General features: G+C 41.5%; 1 protein-coding gene across 1 annotated transcript; it reads right to left on the reverse strand.

Annotated features, from left to right (window-relative positions):
- Nucleotides 1-9,086: 9,086 nt before the first annotated feature.
- Nucleotides 9,087-18,087, reverse strand: dolpp1 (dolichyldiphosphatase 1). Its single transcript, XM_036529127.1, has 8 exons — nucleotides 17,998-18,087; nucleotides 16,308-16,408; nucleotides 15,845-15,929; nucleotides 15,500-15,599; nucleotides 11,577-11,675; nucleotides 11,050-11,178; nucleotides 10,640-10,729; nucleotides 9,087-10,320 (listed from the first exon to the last, which is right to left on the reverse strand). Exons 1-8 carry the CDS (start codon nucleotides 18,071-18,073, stop codon nucleotides 10,284-10,286), a joined length of 717 nt encoding a protein of 238 aa, XP_036385020.1. The 5' UTR covers nucleotides 18,074-18,087; the 3' UTR covers nucleotides 9,087-10,283.
- Nucleotides 18,088-19,327: the final 1,240 nt, after the last annotated feature.

Raw genomic sequence — 19,327 nt, forward strand, 5'->3', positions numbered from 1 at the left:
GCTCATGATTTTTATTGTGATTATAAAATGGCGGAATAATCACTGGAAGTGCAAGACCAGAGGCTGTATGTTCATTTATTTTCAAACAGCATTAAACTGTATGTGTTGAATATTATTTGACGGTAAGCCCAGAATGACTTTGGGTCCTCAGACTATGTGGTTTTCATTAGTGAACTGCTTTCTTGAGTTCAAACCACAAATGTTCAATTGGTTTGAGGTCTGGAGCGGTCTGAGATGGCTAGCTGAAAACATTTATTTTGCTCTTAGTTAATCGTTTTATTGTAGATTCTGGGGAATGTTATGGATTAGTTTGAGTGTTTTGGTGGAGGGTACCAGGTATTTGGACAAAATGTTTTTGTGCATGTTGCCATGTTCCTTACTGCCTTACTGTCTTAACGAGGGCACCACAACCCAGAGATGGAAAACAGCCCAAGAGCATAACAGACCCCTGCCATAAGGTACAGTGATCAGTGATTTTTTTAAGAAGCTTCATCAACTATATTGCTGATTGAGCTCAATGGAAGCTTCCTCATGTTGCATGTGGGTCTTGAGGAAATAAATTATTTCAAGTACAAACTTCTGACAAGTATACAAGTATCCCTGAGCAACACACACGATAGACACTCTTGCTTTTGGATATTCAGACACCACTGAATATTCACATACCAACTTCATTATTAAAGAGACAAATTGTGCAAATGGACAAATTAATTACACTGCACTCTCAAAGAAAGCACACAACAATCAGTTAAGCAATTTTAACGTCCATACATCCTGACTTTACATCTTCTTGATGGCATAGTGTTAAATCATGCATTGTATTTGTGTCTTTTGTCATACACATTATTTTTCAGTACAGATAATTCACTCAACACACAGACTACAGGTATCAAAGTAGGGATATTGTTATAACTGCTGCAGAAACAACTTAACAGGAGAGTTCTAACAGTGCTGTTCAAGCACCTGCGAGATAAAGGTAAAACACAGTTCTGCATAAATATCTCCTTTCCCTTTCCTCCAAAATGTATAGCTCTAGATATATCATAATTTGATTTTGCAAAAGATCTTACAATTGTTTTATCTTTAAACTAGTCTTGCTAGTGTCTGCATCAGTCACATGAGGAGCAAGACGCCCATAGATTTATCCCTTACACTAGCATAGCGCTCTAAAAAAATAAATAAATAAAATAAAAAATAAAAGTCATGTATGTGTATTTAATTTTGAAAATCGGTATGGGGTTAATTTAAGGCAGGTCTTTAGAATCATAGGGATACTTGAACTCTGTGTTTTCGTTAGTATAATAATGTGTTTTCAGCTTATTTTGCATGACAGTGCCACGAAGAGAGCCTTGCTTCAGAAAAGATTAATCACTGTCAGTAAATCCAAGGTGTAACTTCATCGAAAAGACACGATACTAAGCTTTATCTACATACACAAATCTTTGCTGACCTGACACATTGATTGAACTTTTCTGAAGCATTAAAATATTGTTGTCCGGGACACCGTGAGCCCAGCGGCTGTATAACCTACGGGATACCCATTCCCGGGATACCCATTCCCGGGTGCACCCATTCTCTCTTGCGTCGTAGCGGCGGAGATCTTTAATCCCTGTGAGTATACGCATGTTGATGCCAGGTGTGAACAGGGCCTCTGATACATTTAGCGTGAGGGCAAAACCTGTAACTAGATTTTATTGTTCAAAGCATCACATCCCCACACTGTAAATAAAAATACTCTAAACATATTCGATACTGATATGAAGGTGTACTGCAGTATATTGGACCCATGTGAATTACAGTTACAGGATATATAGATCTCACCCACAATGGTCAATAGTTCCACCTCTCCAAAAAATAATAGTGAAATGTTAAAAAAAAAAAAAAAAGTAGTGGTGCAGACTAACTTTGGGCTTTAAGACCCTACATGTTAAATTACATTTTTCCAGTAGATTAATAGGCTACTGTAGAACTAATACGTTTCAATATACAAAGAGAAATAAGACATATACTCCATTTGTCAAAAAACAATTTTCAATATCACAGAAAATTATGTTACCTTACCTTTGAGTATCTTGAACATGTCCTCAGTCATGAAGGGGAGCATGGGTCTATCCTTTTTATTAGGCAGTCATGAACGGCGCGACCTGCTTAGCAATGCTTCCAAATACTGCAACCCGCACAGGGAAAAGCTGGTCAGAGGCGCGCTTCTTCACCTGTTCATAAGATTTGCATTTTGTTTCTGGGATATCACCTCGGTTCGCTGCTTCAATATAACGCTGCACATTTGGCCAAGTGCTCTGTCACACACGTTAATCCAGCGGTGCAGGCAAAATTTCAGCACGAAGGTGTCACTGCCTGTGGCTTTGGTGTAGTCTTCTCCACGGGCTGGACTATCTTTGAAAAGCCAATACATGCTGGATAGAGTATGGTCTACCTCCCACCCACTTGCCTTGGAGCCATCACGGAAGGCATTGTGCTTTATGTGTAGTCCACACGAGCCAATATTTAGGACAGATTTGTTTACATCGCAGAGCAGTTCTGTCTGTAGCAGGTCGAATATTTTCCAGTTTACACTGGGGCCATCCATCGATATCTAAACTAAGTTTTTCAATCCGATTGCACCAAGAACTGAACTCATTTTGTCAACAACATCTCGAGCAGTGGCGTGACCAAAAAACTCTGAGCCAAGATATCTAGTCTGCACCTTTCCACCATCCCAAATCCGCACATGCAAGTCCATCTGTTTCCGTTGCAATTCATGGTTCAATGGCTCATCAAATAAAACACAATATCCAATATGTCTTGATATCTCTTTGACGAGGAGAGATTTGAAGTAAGGTGCAACACCGAATGTGTTGAGGTAGGCAGCCTTGGTGCTCCTACACGACAACTGTCCTGTGATCTCACTGTCAGGAAACATCTTAGAGAATAGGGCCCCAATGTCGCCACAGGAATTGTAAGAATAGTGCGAATTCGCCACCTTGAGTGCCCGTAGTATTTCAGCGGTAGACGCCACTTTGGCAATCGGTGCCGGTATTACATTTAAGGTAGTTTGCTTCGCAGCTGTTGCACTCACTGTGCTCGAGTTGGAGACAGACGGTGGTCCACTTGTCTGGTTGAAAAAGGTCTGAATCGGTGTTCCATCTCTTACCATCCTCTCATTCTGGACGTGCTTCTTTCTAGTGGTGTTCAAAACGATTCTTTTTAGTGATTCAGTTCCTTTCAGTTCAATAAAATGATTAGAATCTTTGACTCACTGATTCATTCATTTCTATATCCGGTTGGGCGCCATACATGAATCTGTAAACACAGTCGGGTGCCATACACGAATCTGTAGACAAATGGTCCTTAAGATTGGGTTAATAAATATCAGATCGTTACAACCTAAAGCTATATTAATAAACGAATTGATTCACCAATTTGATATTTTATGCTTGACTGAAACTTGGCTTAAACCTAATGACTTTGTTGCTCTTAATGAATCAACTCCTCCCAGTTACTGTAATCACCAGGTCCCTTGACCTACTGGTAGAGGTGGCGGCGTTGCTGCTGTACACAGCTCCAAACTCTGTGCCACCTTTAAACCTGGCTATAACTTCCATTCGTTTGAACTGTTAGTACTTAGCTTTGCACATCCTGGCAAGACTGCATTTCAGCTATTTACCCTTTTAATGGTTTACAGGCCACCTGGCCATTACAGTGTTTTCTTATCAGAATTTGCCAACTTTTTATCTGACCTGGCTGTCAATACAGAAAAGGCTGTGATAGTAGGCAACTTTAATGTGCATATGGATAATGAACATGACCCGTTCAGAACAGCATTTTTGTCCATCATCGAACCCACTGGACTCTATCAAGCTGTGGATAAACCCACACATTACCGCAACCATACTCTAGATTTGGTCCTCACATATGGATCAGATATTAACCAGGTAGAAATTATGCCACACATTCCTGTGTTATCCGACCACTATCTCATCTCTTTCAATTTACCACTAACGTGCTTCACATACTCGGAGCCTAGATCTTCTTCTAGGCGCATGTTTTATTCTCTTACAGCCAATGCCTTTATCGACGAACTCCCTACATCATACTACCTGCACAATGAAATCTCTAGTTTGTGTTCAAACCCTAGCTCAACTGAAATTAACCTACTCGCGGACAGTATTGACTCTACTTTGCGTAAAACTCTGGATACTGTTGCTCCCCTCAAAAAGAAGAAAATCACAGACAAGAAGCTAGCACCTTGGTATAACGACCATACTCGTGCTCTCAAACAAGCTACGTGAAAACTTGAAAGAAAATGGCACTCCACCAAATTACAGGTTTTTCTCCTGGCGTGGAAGGAAAGTCTCCTAACCTACAAGCATGCCCTCACAGCTACCAGATCCAAATATTTCTCTACCCTTATTGAGCAGGGTAGAGAAATAGCAATTTATAGTAGCAATGTATAGTAGCAATGACTTCATGAACTTCTTTGATAGTAAAATCTTAAAGATAAGAGACACAATACAAACATTCTCATCGACTTCTGCCTCCTGCCTGGCCAGTCCCATCCCAGATTATGTAAGTATGTCTATTAGGCCCGCCTCACACTTTGACTCTTTTATACCCATTGAATTTAGTGACTTTTCTTCTTTTATCAATTCATCTAATAACTCTACCAGCCAACTTGACCCCATACCAACCGGCTTCCTAAAATAGCTACTGCCTGCAATTGGCACACCGCTATTAAATCTTATCAACGCCTCCCTTATGTCTGGACACGTACCTCAGCCCTTCACAGTAGCTGTTATCAAACCTATTCTGAAAAAGCCCAATCTTGATCCCAATGACCTGTCAAACTACAGGCCCATCTCGAACCTTCCATTCCTCTCAAAAATTCTGGAAAAGGCAGTATCAAAGCAACTCTGTGCATTTCTACACTCTAACAAAATTTTGGAAGTTTTTCAGTCCGGGTTTAGATCTCACCACAGTACGGAAACCGCTCCCCTGAAAATGCTCAACAACCTTCTACTCTCCTGGCTGTATCTCTCTTCTTGTGCTGCTAGACCTAAGTGCAGCCTTTGATACCAGCGATCATCGTATCCTCCTCGACCGCCTCGGAAACCTGGTTGGCATAAGCGGACAGGCTCAATCTTGGTTTAGGTCTTATCTATCAGAACAATATCAGTTTGTCTCCATTAACAACAAATCTTCCGCTCGTTCCAGAGTAAGATATGGTATACCTCAAGGATCTGTGCTTGGGCCTCTGCTCTTCTTGTTATACATGTTGCCTCTTGGCAATATCATCCGTAAACATGACATTAATTTCCACTGTTACGCGGATGACACTCAGTTATACATATCAGTCAAACCTGATGTCCCTCTGAATATATCAAACATGGAGGCCTGCCTAACAGATGTAAAGAATTGGATGGCCTGAAACTTTCTCCTCCTTAACCCGGACAAAACCAAAATATTGGTCATAGGGCAAAATTAAATTAGGAGGAAACTTACTCATTTTACACTGGACCTTGATGGTGTCTCCCTTGGCCCGAGTGCAGCCATCAAAGACCATGATGTGGTTATTGATCTTGAGCTCTCTTTTGAAACTCACATAACTAACACTTCTAGGACTGCCTTCTTCCATTTGAGAAATATAGCCAAAATCAGGAAAATCGTATCAATTAACGGCGCTGAAAAATTAATCCACGCCTTTGTAACATCCAGATTAGACTACTGTAATGCCCTGTCAGAATGTGCAAATGTCTCATTAAAACCCCTTCAGCTGGTACAAAATGCAGCTGCTCGAATCTTAACTAAAACTAAACGCTTCCGCAGAGAGCCCTTCGTTCCCAAAATGCCGGGCTTCTCATCATTCCAAGAGTGGGCAAAACTACTATAGGCAGTAGAGCCTTTTCCTATCAAGCCCCTCTCCTGTGGAACATCTTACCCACTGAGATTCGGGGAACAGACTCTCTCTCCACCTTTAAGTCTAGGCTCAAAACATATCTATATAATAAATCCTTCAGCTGAGGGACATGGCCTGGTGCTGGCGTGGATCATAGAGTCTCTGGTGGACTAAGTGGTCATTGCTTTCATGGACCCTGTGCCCTTATCTGGTGTTGACTGTCTTAGGGTCATGCTCATGACTATGCCGGTCCCTTGCCTCCTGTCCCCCTTTTTTTTCCTTGTTGCACACTGGCACCTTTTTCACTGCCCTTCCTCTCCTGCCTCTCTGTTCTACATCCCTGCCATTCTTATCCACTAACCGCTGTTTTCTGTTTGCTTCCTATCCCTGCTTCAGGCTCCTGTCCTAAGCGATGAGCCTAAGCGTCTCATCCCGTTTTGCAGTCCTGCTACCTCGCTGCCCTGCCCATCAAAGCCAACTGCGTTCCAAGAACCGGACATCCTAGGAGACATTCTTATAATCACTCTTCTGTTAATTACTATTGTCTATCAATCTTAAATGTCTTAAAGTACATTGTATAACTTGTCTTTAACCCTATCTGCCCAGCGCCGGCCAGAAGCAGATGGGCTCTGAGCCTGGTTCTGCTCAAGGTTTCTTCCTGATAGGGAGTTTTTCCTTGCCGCTGTTGTCTTAGGCTTGCTCTCAGGGGGTCTCAGGCCTGGGAACAATGTAAAGCTGCTTTGTGACAACTTGTGTTGTAAAAAGCGCTATACAAATAAAAATGAATTGAATTGAAAATAGTTTTATTGCATTTTAAAAGTTACTGTACATTGTTCCAAATATAATGTCCATTATTAGCCTGCTCTGCGGCAAAACAGCACGTGTGAAACCAAATGTCAATGAAATTAATAACTAAATGTAATATTCATTACGCGACACTGCACCATGCTATTCAAACAATCATGCAGCCGCAAAAGTTAATAGAACTCCACCCCAGCCTACTATGTTGATTTGTCAGTATTTATTAATAAGGACTTTATTCACGTTAAAAGGAACTGTGACGTCAACATTAAATAGCCTACATCGTAGCCTACGTAAAATTTGCAGTTGTGATAAACAAGAACTGCGATACTGCGATAAAATAATATTCCAGGTAGATGAGCAAAATAATATTTAACAATATTTTTTTATTCCTACAATAATGTCACGGGAGTGCTCTGATTCCTTTTGCATCGTCACAGTCGATGGCGGGTGTAGCCCAAGCCTGTTAAACTGAGAACTAGAGATTCTGGCAACACGTAGTCACCAGGTCTTCATAGTCAGTGAATCTTTGGAGTCCGAACGAACTGGTGAACTGAGGAGTCATAGTTCCTTTGAGTCCGAACGAACTGGTGAACTGAAGACTCACAGTTCCTTTGAGTCCGAGCGAACTGGTGAAATGAAGACTCACAGGTCCTTTGAATCCGAACGAACTGGCGAACTGAGGAACTTGTAAACAGTACATCAGGTCAGTAGGTGGAGTCTTCATAGTCACCGTATCTTTGGCATTGTCCCACATCGTCAGCTGTGCCGAGATGGCCAGTGGGAGGTGCCTCGAGAGTTTTAGCGTTTCAGCCATTGGCTAGTTGTTGTCATGAACGGACTGCGGATACAGTTTTGTGATAGGCTGCTTCGTGGACAGACCGCATATCTAATATCCGCTGGAGGGAGAGTTATAGCTGCTATGCCAGCTAATCAGCTAATCAAGAGGAAGGAAGGAGTCTTTTAGACTAGGGATTCAGTAAACTCAGTTCACCTCAAAGATTCGTTCAAAAGGATTCGTTCGTTCACGAACTGCACATCACTACCTCTTTCCCTTGGCATGACTAGCCAGGGCTGCCTCTCCCATACTATTGCTCACATTAAACCTCTTTTGACAAAGCTTGCATCGAGCACGTGAGACATCTTTTTCAGCTACGATCCAAAGTCGATACCGCTCATTACTGAGCCATAAAATATTACACACTTGCCCGGCATTTCTTAAAAGGAGCGCAGAGGAATTATGCTCAAACTGGCTAGCAAGACCGCCAAATTCAAGTGTGCGTCACTCTTACTTGCCCTGGCAGCAGGATTTTTTCTTGCGGGAAATTTGAAACTTGCCGGTCACGTTTCAATAATAGTCTAAGTTACAAACGCAAATATAATGTACACCTAGGTTGACGAAAGAATGACAACGACCTCAAATCAGTTTGAGGTTATTAGGTTATTACTGATATTCGATTGCTAACAAAGATTCACCTTATTTTTCTCACTTCTCTTTCAGTCAAGGTAGTGAGCTTTGCCTCCATCTTTGAGTGAAGGGCTTATAGTGTACCACTTCAGAACATTTGCACTTCAAAGGTCAGTGCCTAGCTAGGTGCACTTTGCTTTTGGCAAATTCAGATATGGCATTTATTTTTCCTCACATTTTTTGACAATCACAGAAAGATTTAATGTGTCTGAAATTAAGGGGAAAGTATCGTGGAATAAATGTATTACTCAAAGTTAAAGCCAAAACACATTGCAGCTATATTGAATAGAGGCAGAGATCACCTATAGCTGGCAGCCAAGGTGAAAAGTGGTCTGTATATGAAATTTAAGAAGCTAATAACTTTCCATAACAAGTAATCCCACAGAATATACTGTATGTAGTCTTGCCTCTGAACAGCCAGTACTACAGTTTCATTATAAGCATGCACTTAGCAGCTCGGCTAATACCATTCTGTTTTTTGATACAATTAGCCATCCCTGTTAAATATTCATTTGTCAACAAAGGCTCACTGGCTTTAGCCTGGGCCAAACACCTATAAAAACTCCTCAAGTGCGTAATACAGTTACAACTGTAACCTACGTAAGTTGCTTTGGATAAAAGCGTCTGCCAAATAAATAAATGTAAATGTAATAATGGTGGAAACAAATATTTACAACACATCCTCCCAACTAAACTCCTAAGAAAAATACAGGCAACTTCCAGTTATGAAAATAACTTCATACCAACATCCAGTTGTCATATTATTACACTTGCAGTGGGATTACTTAAGGTTCAACTTGAAGGTAATAGCTCAGCTAACTTACCTATAACAATGCACCCTTATATTTCTATGAAAATTGATGGAATGGAGCGACACAAGAGAAAAGCATACATGAAAACACCAAATTTCTTTTTATTCGGCCTGAAATGAATTACACATGTAGGACTATTATACAAGAAATAAAATGATCAACATAACTATTTTAGTTTCCTTTCCCTTTTTGGGGCTCTTGTCACAGCTGTGCCAACCCTCCTGACCCTAGCCCCACATCAGCACTCCACCACCAAGGAATGGCTTTGAGACAACAAGGCGTGGTCACATGCCCAGATGGTGCAGGGATTTTAAGTAGTACTTTATTAGACTCTACCTGGTAATGCAAAATGTTATCAATTGGAAAGACAGGGGAAAAGGTGTTAGGAAAGACAGACACGGGTCGTTTCACTCCACTAAAAAGGCTTTCTGCATGATGATGGCTGCAGAAAAGGTCTAACTCCCCAGTGTTCTGAGCCACATATGGGCAGGGTGTTGAACAAGCAGATTTTTATGTAGAGTGCTCCATCATCATAAAGACCCTTTCAATTCAGGCCTGTTATAATGTAGTAAGCTTCTCATTTTTTCCTTATATCTCATCTCCATATTCTGGACCTCAGCAAGTGTGGAGAGCACTGTATACATATATAATTCAATACTTGTGTTTACTAATAAGGCGGACAACCATACACAGACACACGGTAAGTACCAGGGGGATATGCTCCATTTTGCTTTCACATGTCACTAGTGTTGAAAGTTTTTTTTTTTGTTTTTTAAATTTCACAAAGTGCAAATTTAGGTTATGTCACATTGTCAATCTTGTTGAAAAGGGTGGATCTTTTTTAAATGCATTGAAGAAAGGATATCTACCCCACCCATCCTGACCCATTCCCACCAAACCCAGTTACCATTAACTCTCCATTTTAAAAAAGTACTAATTTCATGCTGCAATAATACCAGAGAACCACACTGTTTTTCCGCTCTACAGAATCCTTTTTCTTGGCTCCCAATTTCAGTTACATACAGTACTTTATTACTGCTCACGTGCGTTTAAGGTTAAAATATATATTAATTTTTTTCATTAAATAGTCTGCCTCCTGCACAATTGTGCATGCATCAGGGAGCATTTAGCAAGCTGTACGAGCACCAGAACCAAGCCAAATGACTTGTTCAGGGTGTAGGTCAGTCCCAGCATTTATTTTGGTCCGTCCTTTAAATGGTTCCCCCTTTTCATGACGAATTCTGTCCAGAAGTTATTCTCCAGTGTGTGTGGTCCTTTCCCAGTTTACACAAGGAATCAAGCAAAAAGATCACTGAAGTTTTGTTCCAAGCTTTCGTTGTCTGTTTCTGCAAAAAGAAACAAGAAAACAGTGAAATACAGTTAATGAATAAATAGCTGTAAAATCTTTCATTCCAAAATAGCCACTGTGTTCCAACAGAGGACTGAACCCACAACCCCTCAAAAACACATGACAATAACAGACAGACACTGCTACCTTACTACATAAAACTCATGTCTTTTGGACAGAGGAAAAAATCATGGTCTTACCCTGAATCCAGGGTTGATGACACTACATAGTGGACTTGCATGCAAAATGAGCTCCACTAAATTTACACACAATTTAGAGGAGATCTTATGTCATATTTCTGATACACAGGCACTGACCTTGCTTCTGATCGTGTCACAGTATATTCAAACCATAAGATGTTGGGGATCAGGCTTGTGTCACGCACCAGAAAGAACTCTGAAATTGGCCTGGTGTGAAATATAAGAATCAGAATCAGATTCACCTTTATTTGCCAAATACATTAAGTGCACAAGGAGGTTGCATTGGTGGAATGGAGCCAGCAGTCACAATATCACACACAATATACAGTACTTCCTCATACACACATACAAGGACTTCCAGGATATTACACACAATGCAACAGAGATGTAGTGCAAACAAATTCAGACAGTATCAAACACAATGATCACATGACACCCAAGTTAGGGACAAAATATTAGGATGTCCACAGTGAAAACTGGCCATGTAAGAGCCAATGGTTTTACAAAGTTTGAGCCCTGCTTCTTACCATGCTGCGATCTTAGGGAACAGTGGTGTCAGCACCTCCTGTGTGATAAAAAACCAGACCACCCCAATGATGCTGCCAGCCACGCCTCCATAGATCACCTGACTCCAGGAATGATACATCAGGTACACCCTGAAACACAACGTCAATGATTATAACAAAGCTTCCTCTGAAAAGAAACATTGTACACTTTCACATTTTCACTCACGCTGTCCCTCTTACTCCCTTCTGACTACTCTCGAGGTTGGCAGTTGAAACACCATGAGCAATTAAAGCATTTTTTTTTACCAATCTTTAATGACAAATGAACAAACAACCCTCCACATCAAATATGTTGGATTCTCCATTTTCTTTGATCAAGCAACTAAACAATGTTTCAGTCAAGGTAACCTTTTTCAAGTATTAGATGACAGATGACTCAAATCATTTTTGGAACGTTTACAAGTATGAAAATACCCCTTTTCCATAGCTTAATACAAGTGAGAATCAATTGTCGCCCAGCTGCTTGTAGGTGCAGACAGAGTGTTTACCTGCTGTACGACACAGACAAGGCCACACCCAGTAAGATGATGGAGAGTATATGTCTCCACAGTAGCTCCACACACCTGGCATTGTTTGTTTGATGCATTCTGTGGAAGATTGCAAAAAAAAGTTGCAATAACAATTTCTAATTTTCTTTAAATTTCACAAATCTAATAATGCCATTTCAAATATTAATGTATAAACATTTCTTTTCTCCTCTATCCTCCTTTTTTCTCCTCTATATTGTGCAGCATTGACTACAGCCCTGGTGTGCTAACATAGCCCGTTTCTTTAGCAAGAGTTAAGATTCTTTCTCACCCAGTGCAGTAGTCACCTAATCACACCTCTATTGCCCCTTTTCCACCAAGGCAGTTCGAGGGCCGGGTCGGAGCCGGTGCCTAATCTCGAGCCAGTTCTTCGCGTTTCGACAGCCAAAGAAACGGCTCTCGGCCAGGAAAACTGATTCGAGAGCGGCACCAACTCTTTGCTGGTCTAGAACAAAGAACCGCTACTGGGGGTGAGATTATCGTGACCAGTAAGTCCAACTAAAACTTTGTGACCACCATTAAAAAAAAAAACAGGCTAGTGTAGCGTCTAGTCTGCCTAAAATGAAGAAGAAAAACCAGTTTTATTTTTCAAACGTTTCACCTTGTTACCAGCCAGCAATGTATTTCTTAGCTGTTTAGCTAACATTAGCCAAGAAAGCATAGCTACTAATTTCTCACATCATTGTTACGTTCGACGTTCGTATCATTGATGTGAGAAATTATTAGCTGTGCTTGCTTGGGTAATGTTAGCTGACCAACAGCTAGCTATCCAGCTACCGTAATGCTGGCCCCACACTAGAGGATAATTGGGCCGATTTTGGGTCCGATTGAGAAGGGTCTGACTGCAGTGCCGCAGTTTCACGCTAGTAGCATTCAGCGCATGCGCATTAGGACATCGTGTGAACCTGCTAATTCGCGCCGCTTATACGTGTCGCCATGCACATTACCATGCAGGAGGGGATGGCTTTGCCAATATATGAGAGATGTCGCACACGCTGCGACAAATTTCACTGCCCGTTTTGTTCTAAAGAATATTTTCAGCCAACAGCAGCCAGCCAGCCAAAATCTCGCGCCGCTGCCGAGCGTATCGTAGCAAAGCTGACAGCGCTTCTCATTGGTCGTGACTCACGACCAATGAAAAGCGCATTCTCTATTTGGGTAATGGAACATAAGACAGCCAGGCTAAGCGAGAGCAGAGAGCATCTCATACAAATCGCCCTGTCTTAATAGTCTAAGCTGTAATATTTCTCTCCCGTAGATTTGCACTGAATTGATTCTCAAAAATACGGAACAAAGCGCGTCCTGTATCAATTCAATACGAAACACGGCTTTTAGTTTCCAATTACGGGACGCTTCTGTATTTTACGGGACGGTTGGCAACCCTACCCCAGGCCACATAAGCTATAGTTTGTGTAATATTTACCCTGTGAATGTCTATATGCGTAAAAGATTCAAAAGTGTTTACGACACTAGCGTTGTTTTATATCACATATTTAACGGAAACCCACCTAAAACGATTGAAATGTTGATTAGCCTAACAGTCGCTAAGATAAACAAAAAAGTCAGCGCATGCGCTGAATGCCACTGGCGTGAAACTGCTGTAGTCAAACCGCTGTGAAACTGCGGCTCTGCAGACATATTATTGGGGTCCGATTCGCCCCTCCCGACGATCGGGGGGGGGGCGTTCCCGAGTCGGGGCTGGTCGGAACCAATTGTCTGCCCAAATGATCCTGTAGTGTGAGGGGTTTACAGACGTAATCTTAGTGTTACCGACTTGATCGGAGTCTCCCCGATTTCGAATCGTAACTATCAAACATGTTTGACATTTACGACTTGAAATCCTGTAGTTTGAAAGGAACAGCGATGGAATCTTGAGCAGAAACTCGCAATAGCCAATGACCGCAAGCTGACCGGGTAGCGTCACCAACCAGCAATTGACAGTTAACCTTCGTACAAGCCCAGAGCACAGTAATATTAATATGGAACGGCATCTCCAGGGCAGTGGAAGGTCAGAGAATGTATAAAAATTACTACATTTCTAATGATCACAGGGTTCACTCTCCCCTCCGCCTGTGTACAAATAACAAATAGCTGGTAGCAGTAGCTTGCACAAGCCCCGTTTGAGACTAACAATAAAACTTAATTTCCAACTCAAAGCCAGCTCGCGCTGCAAAAAGTATAACCTTGCAGATGCCGTCTTCTCAGCCATGACTTCATCCACAGCTTTTTTCTCCTATTTTTTGCGGTGCACACCAGCACACACAAGTGCAACAAGCTGAAGAGGACGCTCTGCCTCCGTGTTGATTTTGCTTTGAAGTCACATTTGATCGCGAGTTTCTGTGAGATCTTGGAATCGCCACTCTGAAATCGTTTAGTGTGTGGTCCTGCGTCTTGACTGAATCGTCTGGTGTGTGCGTTCTTACGATTAAAATATTTAAAAATCGGTCAAATCTGTCGTTATGTCTGTGGTCTCCCACGTTTTTAAAATCGGTTAAGATTTGAAAATCCTCTAGTGTGCACCAGGCCTAACCTTGGTAACAGTAGCTAACGTTAGCAACTTTCTAACACTGCCATTGACTCACCTACCAATGTTACTTAATATTTGGCTTCACAAAAGGTTAACATTGTATAAAGTGTAGTGGACAAGTTTGTTTTTTAAAGCACTTTTCTCTTGTTTTTATTGTTGTTTGTTCCCGCTCGCTTGCAGTGGCGGCTGCAAGCTAGCGAAACACCGCAGATTGTCTGAAATATGTGCGCTATTGCGAAAGCTACAGCATGAGATTGTTTAATTAACGGGGATGGCTATTTGAATAATAAAGTGGGAACAAATCCCAAAGCTTTCTCTTCAATGTTTCACATTATAGCTTTCTTGTGTTACAAAGTTCAAATTACAGAACGGAGCTAAATTTGGTTAAATCGATTTAAATTACTGAGAATAAATGTTTAGGTTAGGTTGAGTGCAATGAACAATAACGTTTAGAACACAGACCTCACAAAAGCTGTGATGTATCATGAGCATTTAACGTAATTTAAATCGATAAATGCCATCCTTATTAATCATACGTTGTAGCTTTCGCAAGCACACAAACCACAATCTGCGGTGTTTCGCGAACATAATAATTTACTATTTACGCGACTGGTGTCGACTATTCTGTGAATTATTTGTTTTATCCTCAATGAGGATAAAGGGGAACAGGTTGAAAGTAATGACAGATTTAAAGGTAGTGTTTGGGCTTCCCGTTTCCAGCTCACCAGCCACCACGGCTATCTTGGCGCTAGCGAGAAAGCAGAGACGTATACAGACGTATACAGTGACGTACGTTTGAAAGTTGAAGCAACTCCGAACTGGCACTAGCACCAGCCCAGAACTAGCACGTAGTTTGCGTTGGTGGAAAAGCAGTATATGTGCTGGTTAGGCGTGAAGCCAGATTATCGCTGCCCAATACCTTTCCCAGCAGCACCCTTTTCCGTTCTGACTTGGACAGCAAACAGGACAGAAGCAAGAAGACGCAGGTTCTTTTGGCCAACAAGAGCTACTGTCATTTTATCTAACAGTTATGAATATTGTCAAAGCAATCCGAATTAACATCTTTGCTCAGGGACAGGCCAGCAGTGCCCCACTCAGGATACCTATTGGATACCTTTTGGTTTCAAGCTCAGTTCCCAAACCATAACTGGGCACTTTCTTGCTGTACCTCCTTATGCGTGGCAGTACAAATGACTGGCAACCAAGTGCAATGCACTTTCTGTTTTCATGACGCATCTATGCAGCAGTACTCCTCTGCATTCTCATGCAGAATGAGCAACAACTTACTGCGTTTACAGCACTCCAGTACAACAACAGTCTGAAAGGCACATGGAAGCACAATGGGGAAAAAGCTCACCTCAAATAAAGGAAAAGAAAAAAGTATACAACAAAAAACCAGATGAACTGGGAGTGGCTAGAAGGCATCCCATACTCTGTGGTCACGGTGGCATGAGCTCCTGTGAAGACAAAGAACAAGAGTAAACATGGAGGCAAAAGCACAGCTTCAGCCAGTGAAGGAAAGTCCTCTGTACGCTCTACCTTTAATTAACACACATAATGGACCAGCAAACTTTGGGGTGTCTTCGCTCATTTCAGCAAATAAAATTATTAACCAAAGAGTTGTGGCCACATCGATCATAACAAAGCAACACACAATCTTGCATGCACGCAATGTGGACAAACGGCACCCCTATCCTCTCACCTTCACAGGGGCGCGGCTCCCTCAGGATATGCTTCAGCAGCCAGTTGAGCCCCTCGTTAAGTATGAGTCCCCCAAAGAAGGAAATCTGGCAGTAATGAGACCCTTTTGTCAGCAGTGCAAAAGCATTTCATCCATTCATGATAAGTTATGTTTTTCTTTACTGTGTTTATGGACTAACATGGTCTTGATTTTACTGAGTGGCTGGAACCAAAACTCAACTTTGCTCAGCTATCTAAATCAATATGATACAGGTTTTTGTTTTATTTATCAGTGCACTGCTGGTTCTTTGCTGACAGTTGACATCTTAGTCTTCAGTTTACACTGGACATGTGAAGTGAGATCAACAGGCCACTGAACCTTTTCTCCCCCTACTTTATGCAACACAGCCATTAATTATCACTACAAAATGCCTATGATGCCCCAGTTTGGGAGAGCATTTAGTAATGCCATTCACATTACTTACTGTGTGCAGCTCACGTTTAAATACAATGAGGGTGACAAAGCCCACCAGAATGGCAATGGGGAGGAGGCTGGTATAGGCCAACACTTGTCCTGTTAGGTCACCTTAAAATACAAAGACATAAAATAACACATAACATTAATTCAAAAAGAGGACTTTTACAAGTGACACCTTACACTTACTAGATTTCTTCACCATTGTTCAGTTGGAGAACTATCTGTTGCAATAATCTAAAGTGCTTTGAGATTACAGTTTGTGGATGTGTTCTCTGTTCACTCATTTTTGTATTGGGGAACTGGTTAAAATGTTAAATTAAACTTGAAACAAACTAACGTTGGCAAAGAGTAACTTTCCAATATCCACATAAGGCTGAATAAATGGGTAAAGACAAAACAGCGAGCAGTGTTCCCAAAGTTTCAAATATGTAACGCATAATCAAGTCACACTGCTTTGTACGACTCTTGTTCTATGCGATTAAGGAGAGCACAGCTTGTTATTTGGCTATTTTTACACCATTCTTTATTGTTCACTAATGACAACAGAGCCACAGCTGTAGCGTGCTAGGCATGTTACCCCAATCTGTACACGACTGCAAGAGAAGAGCAAGCGGAGAAACGAATTCAGTTATACACTGTGTCCTACCAGCTGGTCAACGTGTTAATACAACGTCCATCAGCTACCATATCCATGCGGATAGACCGAGAAATGTGGTCTAGCTAGCTGCTATTAGCCTCAAAACTTCCAACTGGCTAGCTGGGAAACCATAACGTGGGTTCATCAGCTAGTGAGTTACACACCCACAATAGCTAGACTAAATGAACATTTGCATTTAGATTAGATGGGACTTTTTAATACAACTGGCGCACATGCTTGATGATGGGACTTTGTACTAGCTAGCTAACGGTAAACCAGCTAACTGGCGAGCTATCGATTGATACTTGCATTCAAATTGGCAGCAATATAATGACAATACTTAGCTAGCCAGCTACCTAAACCAAGTATCCAACACGCTTAACCAGTGTTAACATAAAAATATGTTAATGTGTTAATGAGTCCGCTCATGTGGACATGCTTAAGTAGTCTAGCTAGCTGATGTACTCGCAGGTCAGTAAAGGCTGTCTGTGATTCTTCAAACTACTTCCACATTTTCACACAATCAAAGGTCTCTTACGCATTGTGTAACTGCTTTTAATCTGTTATGAATGATCGCTATTTTGCTAGTTAGCTAGTAAGCTAGCTAGCGTCATAGATTCTGTGGAGCCAACGGATCCGGATCATTTTAGCAAGCCAGCTAACAAGCTGGCTAGTTAGCTCGCTATCATATCATTATTTCTGTAGCCAACTACCTAGTTTATAAGTGCAAAAAGTGGAGTGTGCCATGACATTCTGCTTCGAAGACGATTAGTAATGTCCATCATAAAACGTCAAAATTTCAATGTATGCAAAACACAGGTATTGTGGACAATTTGAAGAAACTGCGCATGCGGAACAGGCACACTATTTAGCAGTCGATGTTACGTCCCTTGCGGTGCAATGCATCCGTTCTGTGCCGTAGCTCACCATTTGGCAATTACACTCGGCCGAATCCATTCAGTACCAAAAATTCCAAAAGACTTTTAAAACCAACGTAGCCGTAAGTAAAGGGCAATTTGGCAATTACGAGTGTAAAATAATGCCTCTCAAATGAACTTACCGGCTGGATACTCAACATGGGTTAGAGATATCGACCGCCATCGAGGTGGTACCGAGCACTGCTCTTCAGACGCCATCTTGCCCGGACACCGGGCACTACGGATCGACAAATCAGAATGTGACGCCCAAGTTCCTTCAACCAATCATAACAGGTAGCTTCTTTCACGGAAATTGGCCGCTCACCATGTAGAACGGCACAAAAAATGTATGAAAACAATCTGCCAATAACAACGATGCTGTGGAAAGCAGCTTGTCCAATCCTCTAACTCTTGGCCGGCACATGTAAAGAAGGCGTGTCCCAGATGAAATGAAAAATGAATTGAATGGATAATTTAATGCGGTGAAAATTACAACATTTGTGTTTTAGTCATGGCTGGCAGGTAACTGCACTGTACACCGAGAGTGATAACACTCACACCTTTACATGCAGGAGTAATTGTAATAAAGTAATAACACACATTTGGCGATATCACAATATTACTTCCTAATTTGTGTTGGGTTATCCTGCAGTTGCAGTTGGGTTTTGTTGAGCAGTGATGCTGGCCCTCTTGTCTGTATTCTTTGCCGGTCTTAGAATGCAATGAAATCGAGATGTCTATAGAACATGTCAAGAAAGGCAGAAAAGCATTGCTCTCAATGTCAACATAAAGTAAATATGAGTACTGTTAGATAATCCTAATCTTAGCTCACTAGATAGCAAGCTATCTTGATAAATTGATATCAAAACACCAAAATTGCTTAACAGTGACCCCTAAGAACAACATCAAGTTTCAATATTCTAACGTATACATAGTGTCTCACAATGATATAGAGAAAACAATGTGTGGCTAATTCTCAATGTGTAGGGTGATATGGTTCTGGGAGCTAGAGTAGGAAATACATAGGTTCCTGGAAGATAAATATCATCTTAACAGCTGGGTTCTGAGTTGGCAAAATATGGAACTACTCTGTAGTTCTAGTGGTTACAGGTAGAATAAGTGTCATTGTCCACTGGGGGTACACTGAGGAAAAGAGGTAAGTTTGGGAGGTGTAACCCCAGTAGGGCAGCATTAGCAGAATTGAAAGCGAAGTGAAGAGCTCACACTGGAGTGGAAGTTTGATGATAGCTTGTGGGTAGGGCAGAAGCTGTAACCTTTACGGTTTGTTAGGCTGTCTCCAGGGCCTTGGTTTAACATCAGCCAAGCGGACACGTTTTCTGTATTATTTTTTTTTCCATTTTTCTCCCCAATTTGGAATGGCCAATTCCCCTAATTATGGAATGTCCAATTTGTCATCTTTGATGTCCCACCGCACAACCCCCACTGTCAATCCGGGAGAGCATGGACAAGCAC

The sequence above is a fragment of the Megalops cyprinoides genome, chromosome 5 (genome assembly GCF_013368585.1).
Source record: "Megalops cyprinoides isolate fMegCyp1 chromosome 5, fMegCyp1.pri, whole genome shotgun sequence".
Taxonomy (NCBI): Eukaryota; Metazoa; Chordata; class Actinopteri; order Elopiformes; family Megalopidae; genus Megalops; species Megalops cyprinoides.